The sequence below is a fragment of the Trifolium pratense genome, linkage group LG6, assembly GCF_020283565.1.
Source record: "Trifolium pratense cultivar HEN17-A07 linkage group LG6, ARS_RC_1.1, whole genome shotgun sequence".
In the NCBI taxonomy this organism is placed as follows: domain Eukaryota; kingdom Viridiplantae; phylum Streptophyta; class Magnoliopsida; order Fabales; family Fabaceae; genus Trifolium; species Trifolium pratense.
The window spans coordinates 7749927-7773869 of NC_060064.1; the positions used below are offsets into that span (position 1 = coordinate 7749927).

Genomic DNA, 23943 nt, shown 5'->3' on the forward strand with positions numbered 1-23943 from the left:
GGTTGATCATATATTTGCTAGGGTGGCCTATTTTTGATCTAGTCGCTCGTTGTTTTTCCAATTTGATTCTTGTTTGTATTGAAAACACTTTGATTACTAAAGTGAGTTAAGTTTCTTATGGTAAAAAAACAAATAGATTAGATTTATATAACATTGAGGTGTACTGTATTTGAGTGGTGTTTATTATAAATTAGTGAGAAAATTATGAACAAAGATAAATGTTCATCATCATTTCTAGTTTAACGAAATATTTCAAATCCTTCATATGTATTCATGTTTCGGACATTTTATTATTTACAAATAAATAAGATAAAAGATTAATTCGTACATGTTTATAAAAATAAAAGACATGTGTATATTTTACCAAAAAAAGACGTGTGGAAAAATAATTAATTAATTAAGCCACTATGTTTGGTCTAGTGATGAGGGGTTTGAGTAGTACGTTATAGGTCCTGGGTTCGATCCCCAGCTCATTGTAAAAAAAAAATAATTAATTTGTACATGCTTATAGAGATAAAGTACCCAGGTGAAAAACACAAACAACATAACCACTTCAAAACTAATGAGATTGGCTTAGATCTTATCCAAAAGACCACTTCAAAAACAATTTTATACAATTCAACAATCTATAATATTAAGAGGAATGCTATTTAAACAATCAATTTTGACAACTTTTGGGATAACTTGGTTTTTCTCCTTTTTTATGTATTAAAAGGATATGCTCTGGAATAATGCTAGCAACACACTCTTTAACAAACACACTCCAACAGACTCTCTTTTATTGGTTGAAATTCACATGGGTCTCATAAAAAAACGTGGACCCATGTAACTTTTATGGGACTCATATAAATTTTAACCAATAGAAGAGAGTGTGTTAGAGTGTGTTTGTTATTGGAGTGTGTTGCTAACACTCTATACTCTGACAGCAAGAACAAAGCGCTCAAGGAACCCTATTTCATTCGTGGAAACCATGTTTACATCCAATTAAATTTGAATTTAATTTATATGCACCGTCAGTGTAAAGTTATTTTATACATGCATCCAATAATATACTGACACATCATGTATGGTATTTAAAAACACATGATATGTCACATTCATTAATTGATGTGGCAAGATATCATTAAATGTATGTGTAAAGAATCTTTACTCCGACGGTGCATAATAATTAAACTCATTAAATTTTGACATGTCATATTAAATTTATTTAAAAAATAAAAGAATTTATTGAAACCAACTCCAATTGAACGTGGGTACGGGGTATTGTTCATCTTCCGTATTATTTCTTCAAGTGCTGCAAAAATTAAAAGGAGATCGTATCATGTGCCCTCTGCATTTTTTTCCCCTCCTTTTCACTACCACCGTAACAGAAGAAAAAATGTAAGACAGCTACAAATTATGGAGAGAATTTTTTTTTGCATTTTAAATCAATTTAATTATTTAAAAAAGTATTATATGATGTGGCAAAAAGATGGATTATTAGTGATCGACCGTCAATTTTACACAGTCTGCTTATAATCCTTAAACTTTTTTTTTTATTGGCCAAAAACATGGAGTAAAAAATGGGTTGAGAGTATAAGAATATAATGGAGAAAGAAAGTTGTCCAAAGTAGTTGTTCAAATAATATTTTTCAATATTAATAGAGTTTAATTGTTGTGTCCTGTCGATGTAAAGATTCTTTACACATACATCCAATGATGTGTTGCCACATCATTTAATGAATGTGACACATTATGTTTTTTTAAATATCATACATGATGTGTCAGTATATTATTGGATGCATGTGTAAAATAACTTTACACCGATGGTGCATATAAATTAAATTCATATTAATAAGTCAATACTATTTGCATTTCTCTCTCCTAAAAATATTATTCTCTCATCAATTCTTATTTCTCTTTTTTATTTTGTTTTCACCACCGGTTTAATCTGGTTCGGGGGTCAGTTCTAGCATAAAGTGGTTCAATCCCCCTCTCGATCGCAGTTGCGGGGGATCGAACCGCGGTCATCCCTACCAAGTTCAGCGTCAATCACCACTAAACCAATCAATGATTGGTAATTCTTTTGTCTCCTTTGTTTGACATTAAATGTTATTATTACAATAAATAATTCTACTAAAATTGTACTTTTGTCATCCGACTGATTTCCGGCCCCGCCCAACAAAATTGTCAAACTACCTACGTATGCTACTTAAGTAACGAAATATCATTTGATATTTAAGTAGCGGATGTGTAAAAAAATTCATAATTCAAGGACCAAAGTTTAACACCTCGGCCCCCCAAGAGACAGCCTACCACCAAATTTTGATGCTTCTACATCAACTACTTAAGTATCGGACAGTCTAACGTATATAAGGAACACGCCTCACGCTCTCCCTCATTATGTCAGTTTCAAAAATACTCGTTCCAAAACCCAAAAACTCAAAAACAACTCCAAGTCCACTCATTTCTTCGTCATTCTACTCGGAAAGTCGCAAACATCTTCCAACATCATCCAATGACAGGTTAGTTGATTTGTTCGGTTAAATTTTTTATTTTTCACCTTTTTTTCTTTCAGATTAGGCGCATTTTTTTGTAACAGTCCAGGGCCCCATCTTATGCGGTTTCGGCACTGCCACCTCACAAACTTCTCCACCTCTCTCACTAGTAGAGTTTTTGCCTTTTGTGGGAATCGAATCATGTACCCTTGAGATAAAGTACATGTTCAATTCATTTCTAGCTTCCAAGTAGCTGAAATACCATGGGAGAAAAACTTGTTTATTAATTAATTTTCATGAAATAAACAAAAACAAAATTACAGTAACAATAATTCTTTTTCACATCCTAGGATGCGAACCTTATAAAATAGGGGGCAAAAGAAGGGTGAAAGATAAAAATATATTAGATTTTATAAGGAATTCGCATCTTAAGATGTGAACTGAGTTCGCATTTTAGGATGCGAGCTGTTTTTTTTTTCTTCCAAATTTTACACCCATGAATTCGCTACTTAAGTAGCGAGGGAGTATTTTTGAAATTTCCGGGGCCAACAAGAACATTCAGGGGCGCGAAAGGAAGTAGTCAACCCTCACACGATATTCTAACAATTTGCCACATCACGGTTATTGGGCTTAAGCCCAAAACCAGTGTCCTACAAATTTTCTCGCGTGTACTACGAATTTACCAAAATATTATTGTCCGCTACTTTAAATAACAGATACACCCAAAGACACCTACCATATTTTTTTTATAACGTCAGTTACTTAAGTAGCGGACCGGACGACATTTACAAAATTTCTCAAAAGTTTCTCATTTTTATAACAGCCGCTACTTAAGTAGCGGAAGGGTAAAAATGAAAACGCGTGGGGCGCACGAGAAGTAGGTAGGACGCCAAAAGAAAATTTTATTTTATTATTTTATTTTAGGTAGAGTCCTACCATTTTATATTTATGATAAGAGAATTAACTCATGATTAATATGGATAATTTGATAATATTGTTATTCACTTTGTATTTATTTATAACTTCTCTCTAATTTTGTGTGCAAAATAATCTAATATCTCTAATATGACAACCATTGTGTTAAGTAGAGTTGCGTATTAACAACTAAAATTATGCTTATAGAGAAAAACACTACCTAATCTCTGTCTTGTTATAATAGACCATTACTAAATAAACACTATCTAATTATCAAAATAAGCCCTATTTCTTCCAAAATTTGGCAAAGTAGTTTACTTCTCTTATTTGAATTAAATGTTTTGCAATTTATATATAAACAATATAAAGAAGGCCCCTACTTAACAAAAAGAAAATTGAATTGACTATATAGTACAATTTGTCTATTTCTTCATGTATATGTTTCTTTTTTCCTCTAACATTTAGTGAGTATGAAAAATGACTCATGCAAGGACAATGCTAGCATAGTCCCCAAAATGGGATAAACAGTTACATTTACCATTAATGAAAACTCACATGCAATTGTCCCTAAATGTTTTATACTTATCCACCGAATCTATATACTATTAATCATAATATCATATACAAACACTATATATATATATTCCTATTTTGCATGCAACTTGTTGAAATTAAGTTACTTATTAATTTTTCCTTGTTCATTCTTTCATATTAATATGGGAAAATTAAGTGCTAGTTCTTGTAAGGGACTTTGGAAAGTGGTGGAGAGAAAAATATTATGGTCACAAAAAGGGGTGAAGCAAGGTCATTTTGTGGTGATTGCAACACAAGGGTGGAAAGCTGAGAGATTTTGTATTGAATTGGGATATTTAGATCATCCTGAATTTGTGAAATTGTTAAAACAAGCTGAAGAAGAGTTTGGGTTTTCTCAAGTTGGAGCACTTGAAATTCCTTGTGAGCCAGATGAGTTGAAGAGAATCATTGGTAGGAAAAAACAACACATCAACAAGGGTGTTACTATTACTTGTTAGGTATAAATTATGAGATAAATAAAGTTGTCCTTTTTTAATATATATTTTGTGTGTATAGCTTCTAATGTTTTGGTTGGCTAGCTATACACATTTTTAGTTTTTTTTTTTTTTATATTTTATTTTTAATATATAATTACTTAACTAACTAGCTAGAGGACATGCAATAAAATTGTGATTATGTTGTGTGTATTTGGGCCCCTGCATGTGCAAGAGGGCTTAGATTAATTAATTAGCATGCACAATTTAGTTTAGCTTTGGTGGGTTATGATTTGTGAATATTGAAGACCATTATTAATAGTATAATAATATGAGTTTCATGTTTTACATTGAGAATTCATAATATTGTCATATAAGCATATGGTGTAACCTCAGTTTATGATGAAAAGCAAAATACATAGGACAAGAGAAACAAAAATGGAAAGGAAAATAATAGAAAGGAAGAGAGTAGTTAACCATGTTATTTAAGAAAATGCTAAGAAGTATCCTCAAGCACACTAGTTAAAAAGTATATATTATTGTTTGAAAATGGTGAGTTCAATTTTATGGAAGTTTAAAAAAATAAAAATTAATACAGGTCTTATATAGGGGTGTGCAAAATATCCGGTCATATGGATATGACTATATTCAAATCCAAAACCAACTCCAAATAACCAGTTATTTGGAAACATATATTAACCAGACCATTCTAAAAATGGTTGGGTATCCATTATGTAAATCTGGTTTTTTAATTAAATACCCATATTCATGTCCAAATCCATTGGATTAGACTTTTTGAGCATTTCTTCATTTTTTGATATGATACTTTTGACTATTTTTTTTACACTAATTATCCTATAAAAACCTAAAATCGGCAGAAAAAACCTAAAATTGGCCAAAAGCCCAAAAATCGACTATAAACCCTAAAATCGGCCAAAAATCCAAAAAATTTGTCGAAAAACTTAAAATCGGCCAAAATTCCAAAAATTGACTATAATCCCTAAAATCGGATGAAAACCCAAAAAAATCGGCCGAAAAACCAAAAATCGACCGAAAAACCCAAAAAATCGGCCGAAAACCTAAAATCGGCCAAAATCCAAAAAATCGACTATAAACCCTAAAATTGGTCGGCAACCCGAAAAATCGGCAGAAAAAACCTAAAATCGGTCAAAATTCCAAAAATTGACTATAAACCCTAAAATCGGCCGAAAAACCAAAAATCCACCGAAAACCCAAAAAATCGGCCGAAAACCTAAAATCGGCCAAAATCCAAAAAATCGACTATAAACCCTAAAATTGGCCGGCAACCCGAAAAATCGGCAGAAAAACCTAAAATCAGCCAAAATTCCAAAAATCGACTATAAACCCTAAAATCGGCCGAAAACCCAAAAAATCGGCCGAAAAACCAAAAATCCACCGAAAACCCAAAAAATCGGCCGAAAAACCAAAAATCCAAAAATCGGCCGAAAACCTAAAATCGGCCAAAATCCAAAAAACAACTATAAACCCTAAAATTGGCCGGCAACCCGAAAAATCGGCAGAAAAACCTAAAATCGGCCAAAATTACAAAAATCGACTATAAACCCTAAAATCGGCCGAAAACCCAAAAAATCGGCCGAAAAACCAAAAATTGACCGAAAACCCAAAATCGGCCAACATCCAAAAAATCGGCCAAAGAATCTAAAATCGTCCCTAAACCCAAAAAACTCGGCCGAAAACCTAAAATCGACCCAAAATCCTGAAATTGGCTATAAACCTCAAAATTGGCCGAAAAACCTAAAATCGACTATAAACCCATTTTTCGGCCGATATTAGGGTTTATAGTCGATTTTTTCATTTTTCGGTCGATTTTTCGTTTTTCGGTCGATTTTAGGGTTTATAGTCAATTTTTGGGTTTTTTGCCGATTTTAGGTTTTTCGGCCGATTTTTTGGGTTTAGGGTCGATTTTTGGGTTTTCGATTAATTTTTTGGGTTTTCAGCCGATTTTAGAGTTTATAGTCGATTTTAGGGCTTTTGGTCGATTTTAGGTTTTTCAGCCGATTTTAGGTTTTTCCGCGATTTTTTTGGTTTTTCGGTCAATTTTTGGGTTTATGGTCGATTTTATTAAAATAAATAAAATTAAATGAAGGAAATTCAATTACATTATCCAAATAAAATATAGGAATTTATTCTATGTATAAAATTCTGATTTCTTTACTATTTTTTTTACGCAAGTTTTACTAAATTTAGATTTTTTTCATAAAAAAATCTTATTAAAACCAGTTTTTAAAATGAAATAACTGATTTTTTTTATCAGATTTAAAAATAACCGGTTAAAAATTGGATTTAAAAAATGACCACTTTTAAATTTGGTTTGGTTAAAATAACTGGTTATATATCCATAACCAAATTTATAACCAGTTTTATAACCGGTTTATAATAAAATATGGTTATGGTTATGAATCCAAATCCAATTAAATGGTTTTGGTTTGGATATGGTTTGGTTTGTCAAATTATCCGACCATGCACACCCCTAGTCTTATATGCTTTTGTTTCTTTAACTTGCGTCATTAGTGCACATATTAAGATGACCCATTATTTAATTATGTATAGTGCAACTTCTCAATTAGTTAACACAGTTGTTGCAGGGTGAGATATATGTAAATTTTCAGAAGCGTTTTAAGGTGTGCGGGAGGAGCGGTCGTATAAAGTCTCATTTTTTTAAGACCTCAAAATGAAACTATTATACAATTATAATTAGCAGACTCATTTTCTTGGCTAGACTAATGGTGACAAATTAAAAAAGTTGATTAAATAGGTTAACTTGCAATTTTGATTAATAATTGTTGATTGTTATCAACATTCTACACTTTTACACAGTAAGCAATATTTGGTCATATATTGGATCAAAATTCAACTTCTCAAACTTTAAAATGATAAACTTAAAATTGAAACCGATTAATCTTAATAAAAATGACTATGGCTGACTGCATAATCTCCTCTTGAAGTGAATGTGTATTAAACATGTTCAGTGTAATTAGAAAGATGAAATTGAAGAAGAGTCCCTTGTAAAAGATGAGTCACATCAATTTGCCTATTCCAATCTAATTAAGATAATCAATTCAATAAACATGTTTTACAATTTGTCTAATGATAATGACTCTCGACAATAATCAATCATTTCATGTTACTTTTTTTTGTTTTATTCATCCAACACTATCAATTCAAGTGAATAGAACTGTGATCAAATAATAATTAATAATAGGTACCAAGCATGTAACCTTTCAATTCAATTCAAGTCACTATCCATCCTCCCCATGGTAGAGCAAAAGCATGGGAGAGCATGAGAACAGTTCCATGTGATTTGGACATAAAGTGACTCTTCCAATTGAAGTAAGGGATTAGCTACATCCTATTTTGCTATTAGTTAGGGACCCTTGGTAAGGGGAGACATATGGGAAGGTGAGGTACATTAGTTTGTTCCATGTCATGCTTTGCTTTTTTACATGTACATGCATTATAAAATGTCAATTTTCATTAGTTTTACAAAGATATATATAGCCTCGGATTATCTACGGTAAAAATAACATGTTATTTTGCATCTTGGGGGCTATCGATTCTGGAGACATGATTCTTCTATCGGCATATTTGTTGCTTTCGGATGGAGAGCCATGCTGAAGGAGAGACCCCAGAGATTGGGATGAACAAATAGAGACGCGAAGCGCATCGAACAGCTTCGATGTGGTTCCTAATGTTCTAGATTCACTTTTAGTCGGGGTGTGGAAATTTTGGGCCTCGTCTAAAGTCAGGGCCGGTTTTGGGCCAAGGCAAGCAGGGCTCGAGCCCAGGGCCTCTAAAAAACCGGGGCCTCAAAATTTTCTTGACCCATCATGTTAAAAACGGTTAAGTAATTGTGCTGAGATTTAGTTTACATGAGAAGATCCTAGTGCAGTTGGTTAGCGTGCATTGCCTGAAGGATTGGGTTTAGGCATGGCAATGGGTACCCGCGGGTACGGTTTTTACCTTCCCCGTTCCCCATACCCGAATCATTGATAAATACCCGTTCCCCGCCCATTACCCGACGGGGATGAAAAATTGAACCCAAACCCCGTCCCAAATGGGTTCGGGTTTACCCAAATGAGTTCGGGTATCCCCGAACCTTGCCCTGTCCTACTGAACCTTACCCGAACCCAAAATTTTTCCGAACGCTGACATACATACAATACAAAAAATTTCAAATAATAAAGTACAAACCAAAATTTCAATGCATTAAACATACAAAATGAAATGATATTCCAAAATATCAAATCAAAATTATCAAAACCATAAAATAGTACCGGTACAAACCAATATTCCAAAATACCATCAAAACAACCACATAACCAAGAATGTTCTACATCATTGTTCACTGAAATTGCTAAAAAAACAAATAACTAAGAACCATTGTTCATTAAAAATTCTAACTCAAGTAGATAAATAGCCAACACCAATGTAGTCTTCTTCCTTTCTCTTTCTCTAAATTCTAGTCACCATCTTCAAAGAAGGATGCAATACCACGTGAAGTGGGAATTGGGAAGCGAGAAGATGAGTTATATGATTTGTGACATTATAAATAAATAGGGGTAATATAGTAATTTTATATAAACGGGCGGGTTCGGGGACGGGTTTGGGGTGGGTACCAATATCTCCGTTACCCGCCCCATCCCCATGTTTTGAAATCGGGGAAAACCCAAACCCGAACCCAAACCCAGTCAAATCGGTTTTTCCCCGTCAAACTCGGGGTGGGTTCGGGCGGGTACCCGCGGGTACGGGTTCTGTTGCCATGGGTGGAAATTTTAGCCGGGGGTGTGGAAATTTTGGGCCTCGTCTAAAGTCAGGGCCGGTTTTGGGCCAAGGCAAGCAGGGCTCGAGCCCAGGGCCTCTAAAAAACCGGGGCCTCAAAATTTTCTTGACCCATCATGTTAAAAACGGTTAAGTAATTGTGCTGAGATTTAGTTTACATGAGAAGATCCTAGTGCAGTTGGTTAGCGTGCATTGCCTGAAGGATTGGGTTCATCTCTCAGTTTTTGGTTGGTATTTTTTTGTTTGTTTTACTAAAAATTTCTTTGAAAATAAAGAATTATTTTATAAAATTAAATTGTAATTTTTATTAAAAAAACACTATCAATTTTTTTTAGATCATCAAAACACTACCAATTTTGTTATTTATTTTATTTATCGTGTAAGTGTTAATTTTATTTATAGTTTCAATTTCAATGTTGCGGAATATGACTTTTTTTTATGTTAGTTACACATATAAATAACTATTTTTGATGTTGTTAACATTATTTACAATTTAAATAAATTATGTTCTTTTTTTAAAAAAATTGCATTTTTTATTAGGGGTCCATTTTTATTATTTGCCCCGGACCTCTAAAATCTCTGAACTGGCCCTGTCTAAAGTGATCGTTTTTTCTTGGCAATTACTTCAGGATAGAGTGCCTACTAGACAAAACCTTCTTAGGCGTAGGGTGGTTAGGGATCCTAGTGATGCTTTATGCGCTTTTTATGGGACTTCAATGAAAGCGTTAAATCACCTGCATCTTGGTCGTTAGCACAATGAAAGAATAATTTCAAATAGATATAAGAAAGAAGAAAAAAAAAAATTAAAATGCCTTTTATTGCTAGTAATTAAAACCAATTTTTTTTTCACCATCAGTTTAATCTGGATCGGGGGGTTAGTTATGGCATCATGTGGCTCCAGCCCTCTCTTGATCGTAGTTACAGGGGATCGAACTGTGATCCTCCCTACCAAATTCAACGTCAATCACCACTGAACCAACTAACGATTGGTTTAACTAAAACCAACTTTCGATGAAAAGGACTTTGTAGCTCTTGATATATAGTGATATAATATAAGGCATACGTATAGTCAGAGATGGGCTTATTTGAAGGTTTGTGTGGGCTAGGCCCCCAATATGATTTGAAAAAAAACTAAGCATCCCACTTATACATATTTAATCGTTTACATTTAGAATAGTTCGTTTTGATCTACTAAAAAATAGGGGACTGTACTGGACAACTTTTGTTGTATCCTGTTTAATTTAAAATTAATTATGGGACTAGACAAATTAGGTAGCAATGGACAGAACAAAAACAAAAATTTTTGTCCCTCACTGAACCACGGTACCACTACAAGAAAATTGTCACTTTGCGACACTTGCATTGCGACGATTTGACTAGAACCGTCGCAATGTGCTTATTTTTGAAATTTTGCAACAGCTTATGCGACAGTTAGGTAACCGTTGCAATGTTTTGAATTAATTTTGAAATTTTGCGACAGTTATATCAACCGTTGCATTATTTTGGCTATTGCCGCGTAGTCAAAATTTTGGCTCTTTCTCTAAACAATCAAAACTTCACTCAATCTTATATTAAAAAAAAAAAAATACACTCCCCTGTGTTTATCAAAAAAACTCACACTAAATCCCTAAATCCCAAAAACCACATCTCTGCTGTCTTCTTCGATCTCTTCGCCTTGAATCCCTAAATTACTATCTCAATCTCGTTCTCTCCAACATCTTCATCGATGTCTGCAAAGAGAAATCGTTGCCGTCCTGTTCTCTTCAATGTCTTCACCTCAAATCCCTAAATTTCTCTTTCATTATTGTTCCAACTGTAGAAATCGTTGCCGTCATGTTACACGTTCAGGTTTGTTTTCCCCTTCTTCCTCCTTCCCTTTGAGCATGTTTTCAAATCGTTGTTGGAACTGTTTAATCATGGTCCTCTGTTGTGGTATTTATGCTACTCTATTGGTGTTTTTTTTGGATTTTTTCTGCTTCTCAGGAACAATTTTGTTGTAGTTCTGCTGTATCGATGGTAGTTCCGCACTGGTGTGGTTTTGTGTCCATGTTGGTGTGTTCTAGGTGGCTGTTTTGTGGTTTGGTGTTTTTCGTTTTTGTTTAGTTATTTTAATTTGGTGGCCACCTTCTGTATCTATTTTTGTTTCAATGTTTTTTCTTTCTATTGTGAAGATATTAAACTCTATCTCAGTGACCTAAACTTTCACGTTTTATGGAAGATCTGAATATCAGAAATTTGTTATTCAATTTTGTGGTTCCATTGCTCAGGGTTCCATTTTTGTAGATCTCCTTTTTGAATGATGAGTTGTTTCCTTTACTTGTCAATGCATCTACTTCATCTTCTGTGTTCAAGGATTGTGCGTTTATTGATAAGTAATTTGTTTATGTACTGACAGCTTGAAAAGTGCTTTTGGTTGATCTATGATGATGAGGTTTCTATTCCGAACTTATTTTATAGATCTACTTTATGATCCTATTTTTGTTGATATCAGCAAGGAAAATTTGGAATTGAGTTTGTATTTTTGTTGATATCAGCAAGGAAGCTAACATATGCTAAAATATCATGTGATGAGAATGCGGTGAAAAAGATGGAAAACAAGCCATGCATCTAGATCACGAGAAGCAATTTTTAAGGTTATTGTTATGATGTTGAGTTTGTTTTTAGTTGTTAGCTTTAGTATCGGTAGCTGTAATTTCCTTGTTTCTAGATTTTAGTTGTTATTTTCCCTTATTGTACTTTAGGATGCTTAAATAGGTATATTTATCTTCTGCATATTTTTTGTTCTTCGCTTAAATAAGGCGGAACCCTTTCTTTGCGTGTAGTTTAAACAAATCCTAGGGTCTTGATTCTACTTCTGCCAAGTCCTGAGATTCACTGAGAGATAACAATATATTTCTAATAGATAACAATATGGTAGCAAGGAATTGTATCTTTATGTATGAATATCACTTCTCAAATCTATTTGAGAAATTATCTCAAATCTTTATGTATGATAACAATTGTACTTAATGTGATTTCTATTATGTATGAATATCACTTCTCAAATCTTTATGTATGATAACAATTGTACTTAATGTGATTTCTATTTTCCGATTTGTTAATTGAGTGTGGTTATATATGTGATCTTATGTCGGTGTTTCTGAATGAGACGAAGACTGAGAGAATAATGCTAGCTCAACATCTGACCTTACCAGAACCATATTGCTACTGATTATGCCAAGCGAATCACAACTTCTGATTTCATAAATGTAAACTGAAATGGTTTATAATTTGTTCATTTGCAGGTAGAAGGATTGCTTTCATCGGAAGTCTTGGCTGCATTTAAGGTATATAAAATTTATTGATTTTGAGTAGTAGCTTTCTTTCTTACTTACAACATCACAACCATTGGTTATGTGACAGTGAAAGTTAGTACTGGAGAGTTCATCAAGGGATGCTATAACATTATACTTTGCAGCTTGTTATCACATGGGGAGATTATTATAGCTCATTATTTATCAATATTTCAGGTTTGCACTACTTAATTGAAACTTTAAATTATTGGTTAGGTGATTCTATAAGAAAACTCATTGTTTTTTTTTTTTGTAAGTAGAAAACTTGTTATTATTCTCTTTTTTTTTTTATCTTATCAGTTTAGAGAAGCCTATGAGGTTCTAAGAGTTATTGAGATTTGTGTGCTTAAGAGTAAACCTAACATAAGCACAACCACTTGCTAAATGGATAAATTGGGGACCTTCAATTTTAGTGATTATTTTCTCTTTTGATATTAATGTCCAATTAAATGTTAAAAATTTGGCAGAGCATTGTGCATTGGATTCGACACTGAATTGGTTCTATGATTTATGTAGAATAGAGATGTTAAATGCAAAATGCAGATTTGTAAAATTTGGCAAAGTAGCTAATGCAGTTTGGCATGTGTGGAGTAAGTGATAGTGAGTATGGGTTATACAGGTCGCTGCAAATGTAAGAGGTTGCAGGTATTTGTAATTTGCTTCAAAATGGATTATGCAGGTTTGATATGGGTGGATGCATTCATATTTAATTTTACCACTGACTCTCATTCACTTTGATAATACTATAAGGAACTTTTTCGAGCATGTGAGGATTTAGTGAAAGAATTATCGAGACATGACTCTGGGGAGAAACAATTGAGTTTATACAAAAAGTTTGTCCAATAGGAGCTAAGTTTACATGACACAATGCAAAGAAGAGGTAATTGTTTTCCTATTACAAACAAACCTTATGCTATTGAATCTAAAAGTTGTTACTTTTCTTTCTCTTAACTGCTGTAAAAATAGAGGCAGAGTAAGCATGTTTCTTAAGAACTTTTTTGTTTTCAATTTCATGTTGCAAGTCTTCATGTTTCTTAGGGGGTGTTTGTTTCATGGATTATAAATTTATTCCCAGGAATGTGACTTTGGGAATCTTTAATTCCTATGTTTGTTTCAAGTTTTAAAAAATTATGCCTAGGAACTTTTTATTCCTTGGAATATGAATTACACATGACTTTCCCACTTTTTATTCTCATGTTAAATGGTGGGAATCTTACATTCCCATGGGAATAAGAAGTAACCACCCATGACTCTCCACTCTCTCATTATTTTTAACTCATTTATTTTTTTATTTTAATATTTTAAAATATTAATTGAATTTATTTTAAAAATGTTCCAAGGAACTTTATTTATTTACCAAACATATTGATAGGAATAATATTCCCAGCAATAATATTCCAAGGAATAATAATCCTAGGATTATAATTTTAATCCCCAAAACAAACACACCCTTAATTAAAATTCTATTGATCTTTTGGTATGAAATCTGTGTAATTTGTATTTTAAAGTGGTAGTGACTTGGTTAATGTGCTTGTGAATTAAAACTTATGTGTACTCTGATCCAAACAAATGCATTATATTTTATTGATTAATACTATATGATGGTATTTGTGTATGCCTATATATGTTGTTATTTGATACATGAGAACCTGAAAAAAGCACATACCTTAAACAGTTCTATATGATGCTACAACACAACTATATTGAGAAAAAGAACTATAGCCAATATTTTAGCTTGATGCTTACTGCTATGCTATTGGTTAACACTTGTATGTTGCTGCTATGTCAACTCTGCCATTGTGAGAGATCTTTAGAAGAATATTTCATTGCTTATGAGTGATTATTTTGCAAAGCAATATTTTTCTAGTTTGATATGGCAGGATGTGATCTTATTTTTAACTCTTATACCATTTTAACAGCATGTTATTAGTCATTAGTGATTATATTGCTTATTTTTTCGTAATTAGTGGTTCTTATATAATATGTTTTATTTTTAGGTGGAAGACTTAGAATTACCAAACTGAGTACGACATTCTTTTGATTCTAGTCATTTACCTCGGGATGATCAAGCAACTTTCTTGTGATGGACCATATAGATAATTGATTAAATTTTCATGGAACTCAAGAAACCTTTTTGTATGATTGTTATGTTTTATTTATATGAATGTGAAACATATTTGTTTCTGGATTAGTTCATATTTTAATAATAGTATTTATATATTTATGTATTTTAATTTTCTTACTATTGCATGAATATTTTGATTCATTATATATTGTTTTAATTGTTTTTTAATAAGCCATCAAAATGAAGATAAAATGTTTTAAATTAATTTTTTTTATTTAAAAAAACACAGTTGCGACGGTTTTGAAACCGTTGCAGCCCCTCCTACTAATTTCAGTGCTAGGCGTGAAAAGCATATAAGGACGGTTTGTAACTGTTGCAAAATAACTTGCAACAGTTGTAACGACGGTTTTCAAAACCGTTGCAAAGTGTTGTTGCGACACCGAAATCATCGACGGTTCACAAACCGTCGCAATTGTCACATTGCAACAGTTTCGACCGTCGCAAACTGTAAATTTAACTGTCGCAAAGGCCCAATTTTCTTGTAGTGTACAACTATAAAAAATACGAAAATACTCATTTTATTTTCGAATATAAAAATATTATCGCCTTATATCTCTCTGATACAGTTTTGTCCTGTCCTGTATTATCTTGTTCTGTCCTATACTGTTCTGTCCAGTTATTGCTGTTTTACGAATCAAATACACCCGAAAAAGTAATTTTTTTACAAACCGGAAGAATTCATTCCCATGAAGGTTTTTATAAAATGAAAGAAATAAAAAAAAAATCAAGAAAGATGATTCTAAATCAAAATTTATCTATTTTCTTTTTTGACAGAATCAAAATTGATCTTAAATCACTCTTCTTTAGTATATGAACAAGAAAAAAGAAAGAAGTGGCAGCTGACAGTCGAATGTATGTTGAGAGTGACCCCTCTCTGTTGGATCATAAGGGGGCAGTCCGGAGAGTCATCCACAATGAGCTCAAGAACAACCATACAAGTGAGTTGGACACAACATCTTTATCCAAAAACCTTAAAGCGTTATGTTTATGGGTCATCTCATTTATAAAGTGTTCAGCCTCCATTTTTCTCTCACACTTGCCACAACAATCTCCCCCTCAAGAGTGAGTTATTCAATTGATCAATTTATTATGCTCCCCTCAAGCAGAAATCATACACGATACCAGTGTTGGATCATGAAGCGGAGATCTAAGAGATCATTTACATTGGACTTAAGAGTAATCATGCAAGTGAGTTGGACATCACATCTTTACCCAAAATTTGAAAGCATTATGAATTCTCTCATTTATAAAGTGTTAAACCTCCACCTTTTAAACAATATAAAACTTAACTCACTTCACACTTGCCGCAACACTTTCTACCCTTTCATTTGTTAGATGTCTTCAATATGTACACACTACACTACTATAGTCGCGTTGAATGGACCAAAATATATACTGCAGGGCCGGCCCAAGGGTAAAGTGGCCCAAGCCCTAGCTTTAGGCTAAAAAAATAATTTTTTTTCAAAGGATTTTAGGCCCAAAATAATTAATTATTTACTAATATTATATATATGTAGGCCTCCTAAAATTGGCCTCATAGCTCAGCTGGTTAAATGAGCGCTTTTTTACAGACAGGTCACATGATCAATTTTCCCATGGTGCTATTTTTTATTTATTTTTATTTTTTATCATTATTTGAACAAAATTTGCAGCAGCATGATCGATACCGTATTTATTTTCTCCTTTCATTGATTGAATGAAATTTGTAGGCCCATTATTCCATTACTTTCTTTTTCTTATTTTTTTTTCTCAAGTAAACTAATGACATGATTCAGACATTTAAATGTAGAAAAATCGGTTCGAACTTCGATCACTTCAATAATATATCTGATAACTATCATTTGAACTATATTTATGAAACTTCTTTTTCTTATTTTTATAGGCTCCTTTTTATTTTTGATTGAACAAAACTATTCTAATTATTTAGGGAATAATGTTATTAACTTCAAACTCCTCCTGTCAAAAAATTATTTCCTTCAAACAAAAGTAATATCATACCATAATATAAAAAGGAAATATAAAACATAATTAGGAAATTTGTTTGATTTTTTTGGTATAAGTTTCTTCTCGATATTTTTTTCACATATTTTATTTAAATTTAATAACATACAAAATGACTACTGAAATTGAGATTTAAATAAATAGAAATTATAAAACCAAATCAAGAAAATTAAGTTAAAATGAATAAAACAAATATTATAAGATAAAAATCATATTTGTCTTAGTTTAATAAATATATAGTCGATATACTTTTAATACTCTTACCAAAAAAATCTTAGTTTATTTTTTGTAATATAATTTTTATGTTTTTCTTTTTTATATTTTTTAACACAAAAATTCACATTTTTATACTAGGCATCATTTTAATATTCGCTTTAGGCCTCAAATCACGTTGGGCCGGCCCTGATATACTGATAGAAGTGGAGGAAGTTTCATAGATATCTTCTATTTTTGTCTCGTTTCACATTATTAGAAATGCTTATCATGGTACGAGAATTTTAAATTAATTAAAAAGCTTAAAAAAAAAACAAGAGAGTGAAAATACATATCATAGGTTAAAACAAGATATCTCAATTATGATGATGTTTTCAGATGTCAAATAATCATTTATATCACTTTAAGAATATTATTAAAATAAAAAAAAAGATACAAATATATTTGAGAGGATTAGATCAAAGTTAGAATAATCAATAGAAATTTGTATCTGTCTCATTTAAAATATGAATAAACGACTAAATTAGTCCTTGATTTTATAGGACATTCTTAAATAAATCTTTAACTTTATAAATATTCCAAATTGATTTTGAACTCTATTAAGCCGCTAAGTTGGGATCTGGATTTGCTGCAGTGCATTTTGCACGCAGTTTCACGCGGTTTTAGATCTCAGCCGTTAGATTAAAATTAGACGGTCCAGATTATATATTAGTAAAATCAACTGTTTGTAATCTGAACCATTCATTTATGATCGGACGGCTGAGATCCAAAACCGCGTGAAACTGCGTGAAAGTTTTACTACACGAAATCTTGTTCCGCTAAGTTGGTCTTGTGTTTAACCATTTGCTATCGATTAAATCCTTATATTTAACAATTTATTATCAAAGTTATCCTGACATCTCCTGAGCCACTTATATGGCCCTAATTGCAGGAAAATTTGACATTCATATGCATACACATCAATGCTTTTTTCTTATATATCAATGTTGTGAATTCAAATTCAATTATTATGGCCAAATTAAGAGAGAAAATATATTTTATTTTTGTTGAAAAATTATTATGTACCGACATATATATTCATGATGTACGAACACCGTCAAAGAAAACCTTTGATTTGTTGTATCAACAATGACAAGCACGTACGGATGTCCCCCTAAGCTAGCAAATTAAATGGCTGATGACTTTTGTATTTGACATTACTTTTATTATTTTGTTTTTGACCAAACAAAACAAGGACTCAAGGAGGAAAAACGATTTTTCGTACATGTTTGTTTTAATCAAGTTATATATCATATAGTACACACACATACTATCATTATAATTCACATTTACGGGAGAGATCCTCTCCAGTCACCTTTTTTCTTAAGTGAAATCATCACCTTCCATTTAATTGTGGATAATAACTCACATAATAAAATATATTAAATTAATGATAGATCATGGTACTGCATTTTCTCATGTGCTATTTTCCCGAGAGACAATTCATTCCCGGTCTACATGTATATTGAGATATTAAATTTGGTTTGAAAGGTTAGTAAAAAAAAATCAGTTTGAAAGGATATCGTCCTCTGCCAAGTGCCAGCTAAATATTTCTTAATTAAACAGTTCGACCACAATATTTACAACAATATCATTATATACTAGTACTACTATTAAAATATAAACTTGAGGGACTAGACCAAAATCAAGATACTAACAATTATAGAAGATTAGTTGCCTCAGCTAAATCTTTTTTGAAAACCCCAATATATGGGCTAAAACCAAGAAGGGAAAAAAATAGAGTGGAGCAACCTTCTAAAACAAATAGGGGATAAACTCAAATCCATCTAAATCTAAATATGGTAAAACACATCATTAAGAAAAACAATAATCAAGAAGACCTATTCTATTGCGGTCGCGGAGAAAAAAAAATCCAGAAAATTAGAAGGAAAAATAATCCAACAAGTGAAAGTTGGATGTTAAAGACCAAGTGCAACAATATTAATACGATCAACACAAAAATTATTTTCTATATTTATTTTTGGGTGAAAATGATTCTTGAACAAATTTTACTTTTATCACCTGACCGAATTCAAAATTACTAAGGAATCATTAATTCCTCGAGAACTTAGGATTAACACAAAAAAAAAATTTGTAACCTTGTAACTTGTAAGTATTTATTTATAAGAATATCAAATACTCCTATAATTTATTGGGGTTTACAAATAATTATATGAAATATATAATTTCACATGCTCAGCTCATGCAAGGTGGAAGAACATGCAACTTTATCCCATTGTGAAATTTTAAAAATTCAAATAAGTCAAAGTTAGTGCGAGTGAAATGTGTGATTATCTTTGTCAACCACTAATAAATCAAATATAAATCCTTTTAAAAGAATGTCATGCCAGAAATCCAATATATACAGTATAATTAATTAATATATATAGTATGTGACAGTGATGCATACAGCAAATTAGGCCTAAAATAAAATAACGTACTTTTTTTTTTATTTTTTATATAACAATAAAATAACGTACTTTGTAGTACATACATACGAACATAGTCCCGCGTATAAATTTCGGTATGAAACCGACGCGTCTAAATTGCATTAAATGATTTGTTTCATCAAAAAACACGGTATGAATATGACATCACATAATGTGTACTATAGTATAAGCAAAAAATAATTATATGAAACTTCTTGTGTTCTTCCTTTTGCTACTTTATAAAATCCACTAACTCTATCTAAATCTACAATATTCAACACTTAAATTTTTGTACTTGAAAAATTCCAAATCATACTATTTTTTTGTCATTGTCTTAAGAGAAAAAGGTTAGTGTCATCATGGATGTTACAAAGAAGTTGAAGCTTAAGTCTTTGATATCAAAGGTGTTAAAGGGTCTTCAATTTTTGAAAATTAGTAAAGCATATAGAAGAAGAGGTAATTATGTGAGAATCATAGACATTGATGATGGTGATGAAAATGCAACAACTCAAGTGCCACAAGGTTATTTTGCGGTTATAGCAATGAAAGGTGAAGAACCAATGAGATTTGTTCTTGAGTTGGAATATTTAAGGGATTATCATTTCATGAAATTATTGGAACAAGCTAAGGAAGAATTTGGATATGAACAAAAGGGTGCTCTTGCATTGCCATGTAAGCCTCAAGATCTTCAAAAGATTATAGAGAATCGACATAATACAACTTTGTAACAATTTGGGATTGGACAATCATTTTTAAGATAAGTCTTTTGCTAAATGATACGTGACATGATTTCACAATACAGATAGTACAATACTATCTATACTTTTTTTTTCTTCCTTATTATAAACATTATTATGATTTTTTGCATAGGTAAGACATCTCAAATAGAATGGATTTACCTATTGCCGATTTGTATATTTCATTCTCAATGTATAATGTATTGTTAGTGATTAATTGCTTGTGACAATTTGATATTTCCGCAAATATGACAGAATTAATGTGATATTAAGGAATACAATATTTGGTCTTATATTTATCATCACCTTTTTGAGATGGATAGATAAATTAAGATGTTCTTCTTTTTTTTTAAGTTGTCCTATATGTATGTGATCATTATTCATGTAGTTGAGTTATACTACAATTCAAAGATGCGCTAGAAGTAGTTTTTAATTTGTTTATTTTTTTTAAAGAGATGGTAGAAGTCGTTACTACTTATATAATGATGTTTCTCATTATGATTAGTAATTTGCATGATTGGATGGAAACCACATGTAGATGGGAGAGTAAAATTAAACGCGGATGGAGCGTGTAAAGATGGACATACGGCGGAGTGTGGCGGAATATATCGTTAGAGATGGTTGTGGTAGATTGTGTGGTGGATTTGCCAAGTTTGTTGGTAGTTGTAGTGCGCTTGTGGGGGTGTGCGAGGGTTTGAAGTATATATACATATGGATATTGGGGTTCGGAGATATGATTAAAGATGACATGACAAGAAATGGTATGGGTTACTCTTCGATAAAAAGCATAAAAATTATATTGGAGATGAATTGGGAGGTACACATTTCTCATGCTTATAGGAAAGCTAACAAAGTGTATAGATGTGATGCCAATATAAGTTGTGAGATGGATCGTAATATTGAGTATATTGGTGTTTGTCTAAGTCGGATTAGACATTTATTCGCAGCTGATAATTTGGGGCATAGTACCCCTCGTTTGATTAGTTTGTAATCATTTTTATATTTTTTTTTTTGGGACTTTAAGCTCTTAGGGAATTACATTATAAATAAAATGGGGAATTACATTAAGAGTATTCAAAAACATTTTCAACACTCATTGAAAGAAATTCAGTTGCATAAAAAAGATAGATATATCTATTTAAACAGAACTTACAATAAAGTAAGAGCTTTGCTATTTCTTACGAAAGGTATAAACACGAAACGCAAGAATTGTTCTTTCAACAAAAGAGAAACAATAAAATAAAGGGGATAGAGTGGAATACATGGGCAGTTGTGGATATAATTAGTGAAAGAGATTCATTTTTCTGATAATAAGCATCCCTAATAATAAGCATTTCTCATAAAGTAAATGGTATAAAATAAATTCCGGTATTTAATATTTAATATTTAAATTCCGTTATATAAATAATAGTATTGGTTTTTTTTATATACAAAAAATATGACTGGGTTGAGTAATAGGAAGAAAGTGAAATAACAAAAGGTAGAAGAAAAAATATAGAGAAAAGTTTAAATTTAATTGTTTAGTATGGTCAAGAAACAGTACATATAATATATAAAATTAAATTAAAATTTTCTCTTGTTTAATTGTTCAGAAATACAGTTTGAAATTTGACTAATCGCCCATAATTGTCGGGGGATTCTAGCGTGAGAGAGTGAAGCATATCACTCACTTGTGAGGGAACAAAACAAATTGTTTTCAACCATCAGATATAATTAATGGTCAAGATCTGTTAAAATTAAAAATGAGAACATCTAAAATTGTCCACACAAAATCCTATTGTATCTCTTCTTCTTCATATCACAACCACCGGAGAATCTTATAGCTATCTGTTAGTATTGAAATCAAATGGATGTTTGTGCTATTGGTTATGATGATAATTCATGGTTTCAATTCTTTCTCCAAATTCCACAGAACACTTTTTATTGATTTTATCATGATGACCAATTTGTAATATATTTCTTTGTTCATGAACTGAAATAATCGTTTTCAAGTTTCAATTGAAAATTTGAAACTGAACACCATGATTCAAACAATCAGTACGACTTATTTTTCTTTTCTTTTCTTTTTCTCGCAACTGGAAATGATTGTTTCTCTTCTTGTTTCACATTAAACCCTATATCTTTCATTTGTGATTTCTCACGGTTGGATTGATGATTCTTGAAATTATTATGGGTGTCTTCTTAAACTTAAATTGGCGACCATAAACCCTTGAAAACCGTAGAGCAACGTTACCTAAAACGCCGCGAGATCAAACTGGGTTCAGCATGGGTCATCGCGACCCGGATACTTTCTATTCTTGAGGAATAAGATGAACATAGGAACACTGCTTCCAAAATTTTAATCGGCCAAATAATTATTATTCAATGTTCTAAGAGTTTAATTATCAGTCAATATTACAAATTGGTCACCATGATAAAATCATTAAAACATGTTCTGGCATTTGGATAAAGTTTGGAACCATGAATTTATCATAAGATTCATAACCAATAGCACGATCAGTAATAACGATTAATAATATCTATTTGATTTCAATACTAACAGATAGAAATAAGATTCTCCGGTGGTGGTCGCCGTCAGTGGTGTGAATAGTCGATGTCGGTAGTTTGAGTGTTCGCCGGGGTTTGTGTCTGCCGTCGAATGTAAATGTTAGCAGATCGCGTGTTCTTGAGGTATGAAGAAGAGAAGGTACAATAAGACAATTTTACATGTTCTCATTTTTAACTTTAGAAGATCTTGACCATTAATTATATCTGATGGTTGAAAACAATTTGTTTTTGTTCCCTCACAGGTGAGGGATATGTATCACTCCCTCACACTAGAATCAGCCATAATTGTCTGTTGTTATAGAAGGGCACTTTGCTGCTATCTGTAGACTGTAGTCCCTACCAAGGAAGAAATAAAAAAAGGCTTATTATTAAGCTACAATATTTGAATTTATATGGTCCTATATAGGAGTATTTGACTATTTATGCATATTTGAATTTATATGGTCCTATATAGAATAAATAATGTGTTTGACAAAAATATTATGGCATCATGATTTTATTTTTTACTCCTATAGGAGTACTATTTTTTTGGCATAAAATAAAAAAGGCTTATTGTTAAGCTACAATATTTGAATTTATATGGTCCTATATAGGAGTACTATTTTTTTGGCATAAAGTTCCTCAGTCCACATCTCACATTGAATTTATACACTGAAATCAAGTATAATCGACCATTGAATTTACTGCTATGCCATGATCTTTATTATTTTATGTTGCAGGGGGGATAATAATTTACTGCTTCTATACTTGATGTTTACAACTGGTGAAAAGCTGCAATAATTTCACTAATAGGGAAAGTTGGACATAACACATCACATGTTCTGCAGTTTTTTTATTACTCGATAGTCTGCAGTTTATGTGAATGTACTGTATGGCAGTGAGAAGAATTATGGATAATTGTATTTTCTTCTAATAACCAGGGTAGAAATGTCTTTTCTTTAGAAAAAATGGAAATATGACAGTTGCATGTGGCAGTATATAGGGTAGGAATATGTATTTTCTCCCGTTTTTGTATTAACATAACAAACAATTCAGTTGAATTTTCATTCCTTGGATTCTACTACAGTCATCATTTACTAATAATGAAGATAAGGGAATACTCAAACATTAATCTTAATCCTCCTTCTGACCAATCAAAGTCCCAACTACCAAGAGAAACATGTGCAATGACAGATAAACATACTAATGTGATGTAGGTAGGAAGGATAATCAATCCTCAAAATGTTGAAACTTTAGGCCGTTTAGGTAAAAATGGGAAACCTGATTTTGGGCAAGTTGTGTTATGTTATCTGGTTAGAAA

General features: G+C 31.9%; 2 protein-coding genes and 1 long non-coding RNA gene across 8 annotated transcripts; all 3 read left to right on the forward strand.

The window, feature by feature from the left end:
• Positions 1–4108: 4108 nt before the first annotated feature.
• LOC123891653 (auxin-responsive protein SAUR32-like) lies at positions 4109–4423 on the forward strand. Its single transcript, XM_045941567.1, has one exon. The coding sequence runs from the start codon at positions 4109–4111 to the stop codon at positions 4421–4423; it is 315 nt and encodes a 104-aa protein (XP_045797523.1).
• Positions 4424–10585: 6162 nt separating this feature from the next.
• On the forward strand, positions 10586–14789 carry LOC123892896. Of its 6 annotated transcripts, XR_006803309.1 has the most exons (7): positions 10586–11068; positions 11204–11283; positions 11616–11651; positions 11755–11853; positions 12505–12546; positions 12623–13432; positions 14550–14789. It is a non-coding gene; the product is annotated as an uncharacterized LOC123892896 (long non-coding RNA). The 6 variants fall into 6 exon arrangements; XR_006803305.1 differs by lacking the exon at positions 11204–11283 and having other exon boundaries at positions 10605–11068; XR_006803306.1 differs by lacking the exons at positions 11204–11283; positions 11616–11651 and having other exon boundaries at positions 10605–11068.
• Positions 14790–19632: 4843 nt separating this feature from the next.
• LOC123892898 (auxin-responsive protein SAUR32-like) lies at positions 19633–20220 on the forward strand. The gene has a single exon (XM_045942772.1). It carries the CDS (start codon positions 19719–19721, stop codon positions 20085–20087), a length of 369 nt encoding a protein of 122 aa, XP_045798728.1. The 5' UTR covers positions 19633–19718; the 3' UTR covers positions 20088–20220.
• The last annotated feature ends 3723 nt before the right edge of the window (positions 20221–23943 follow it).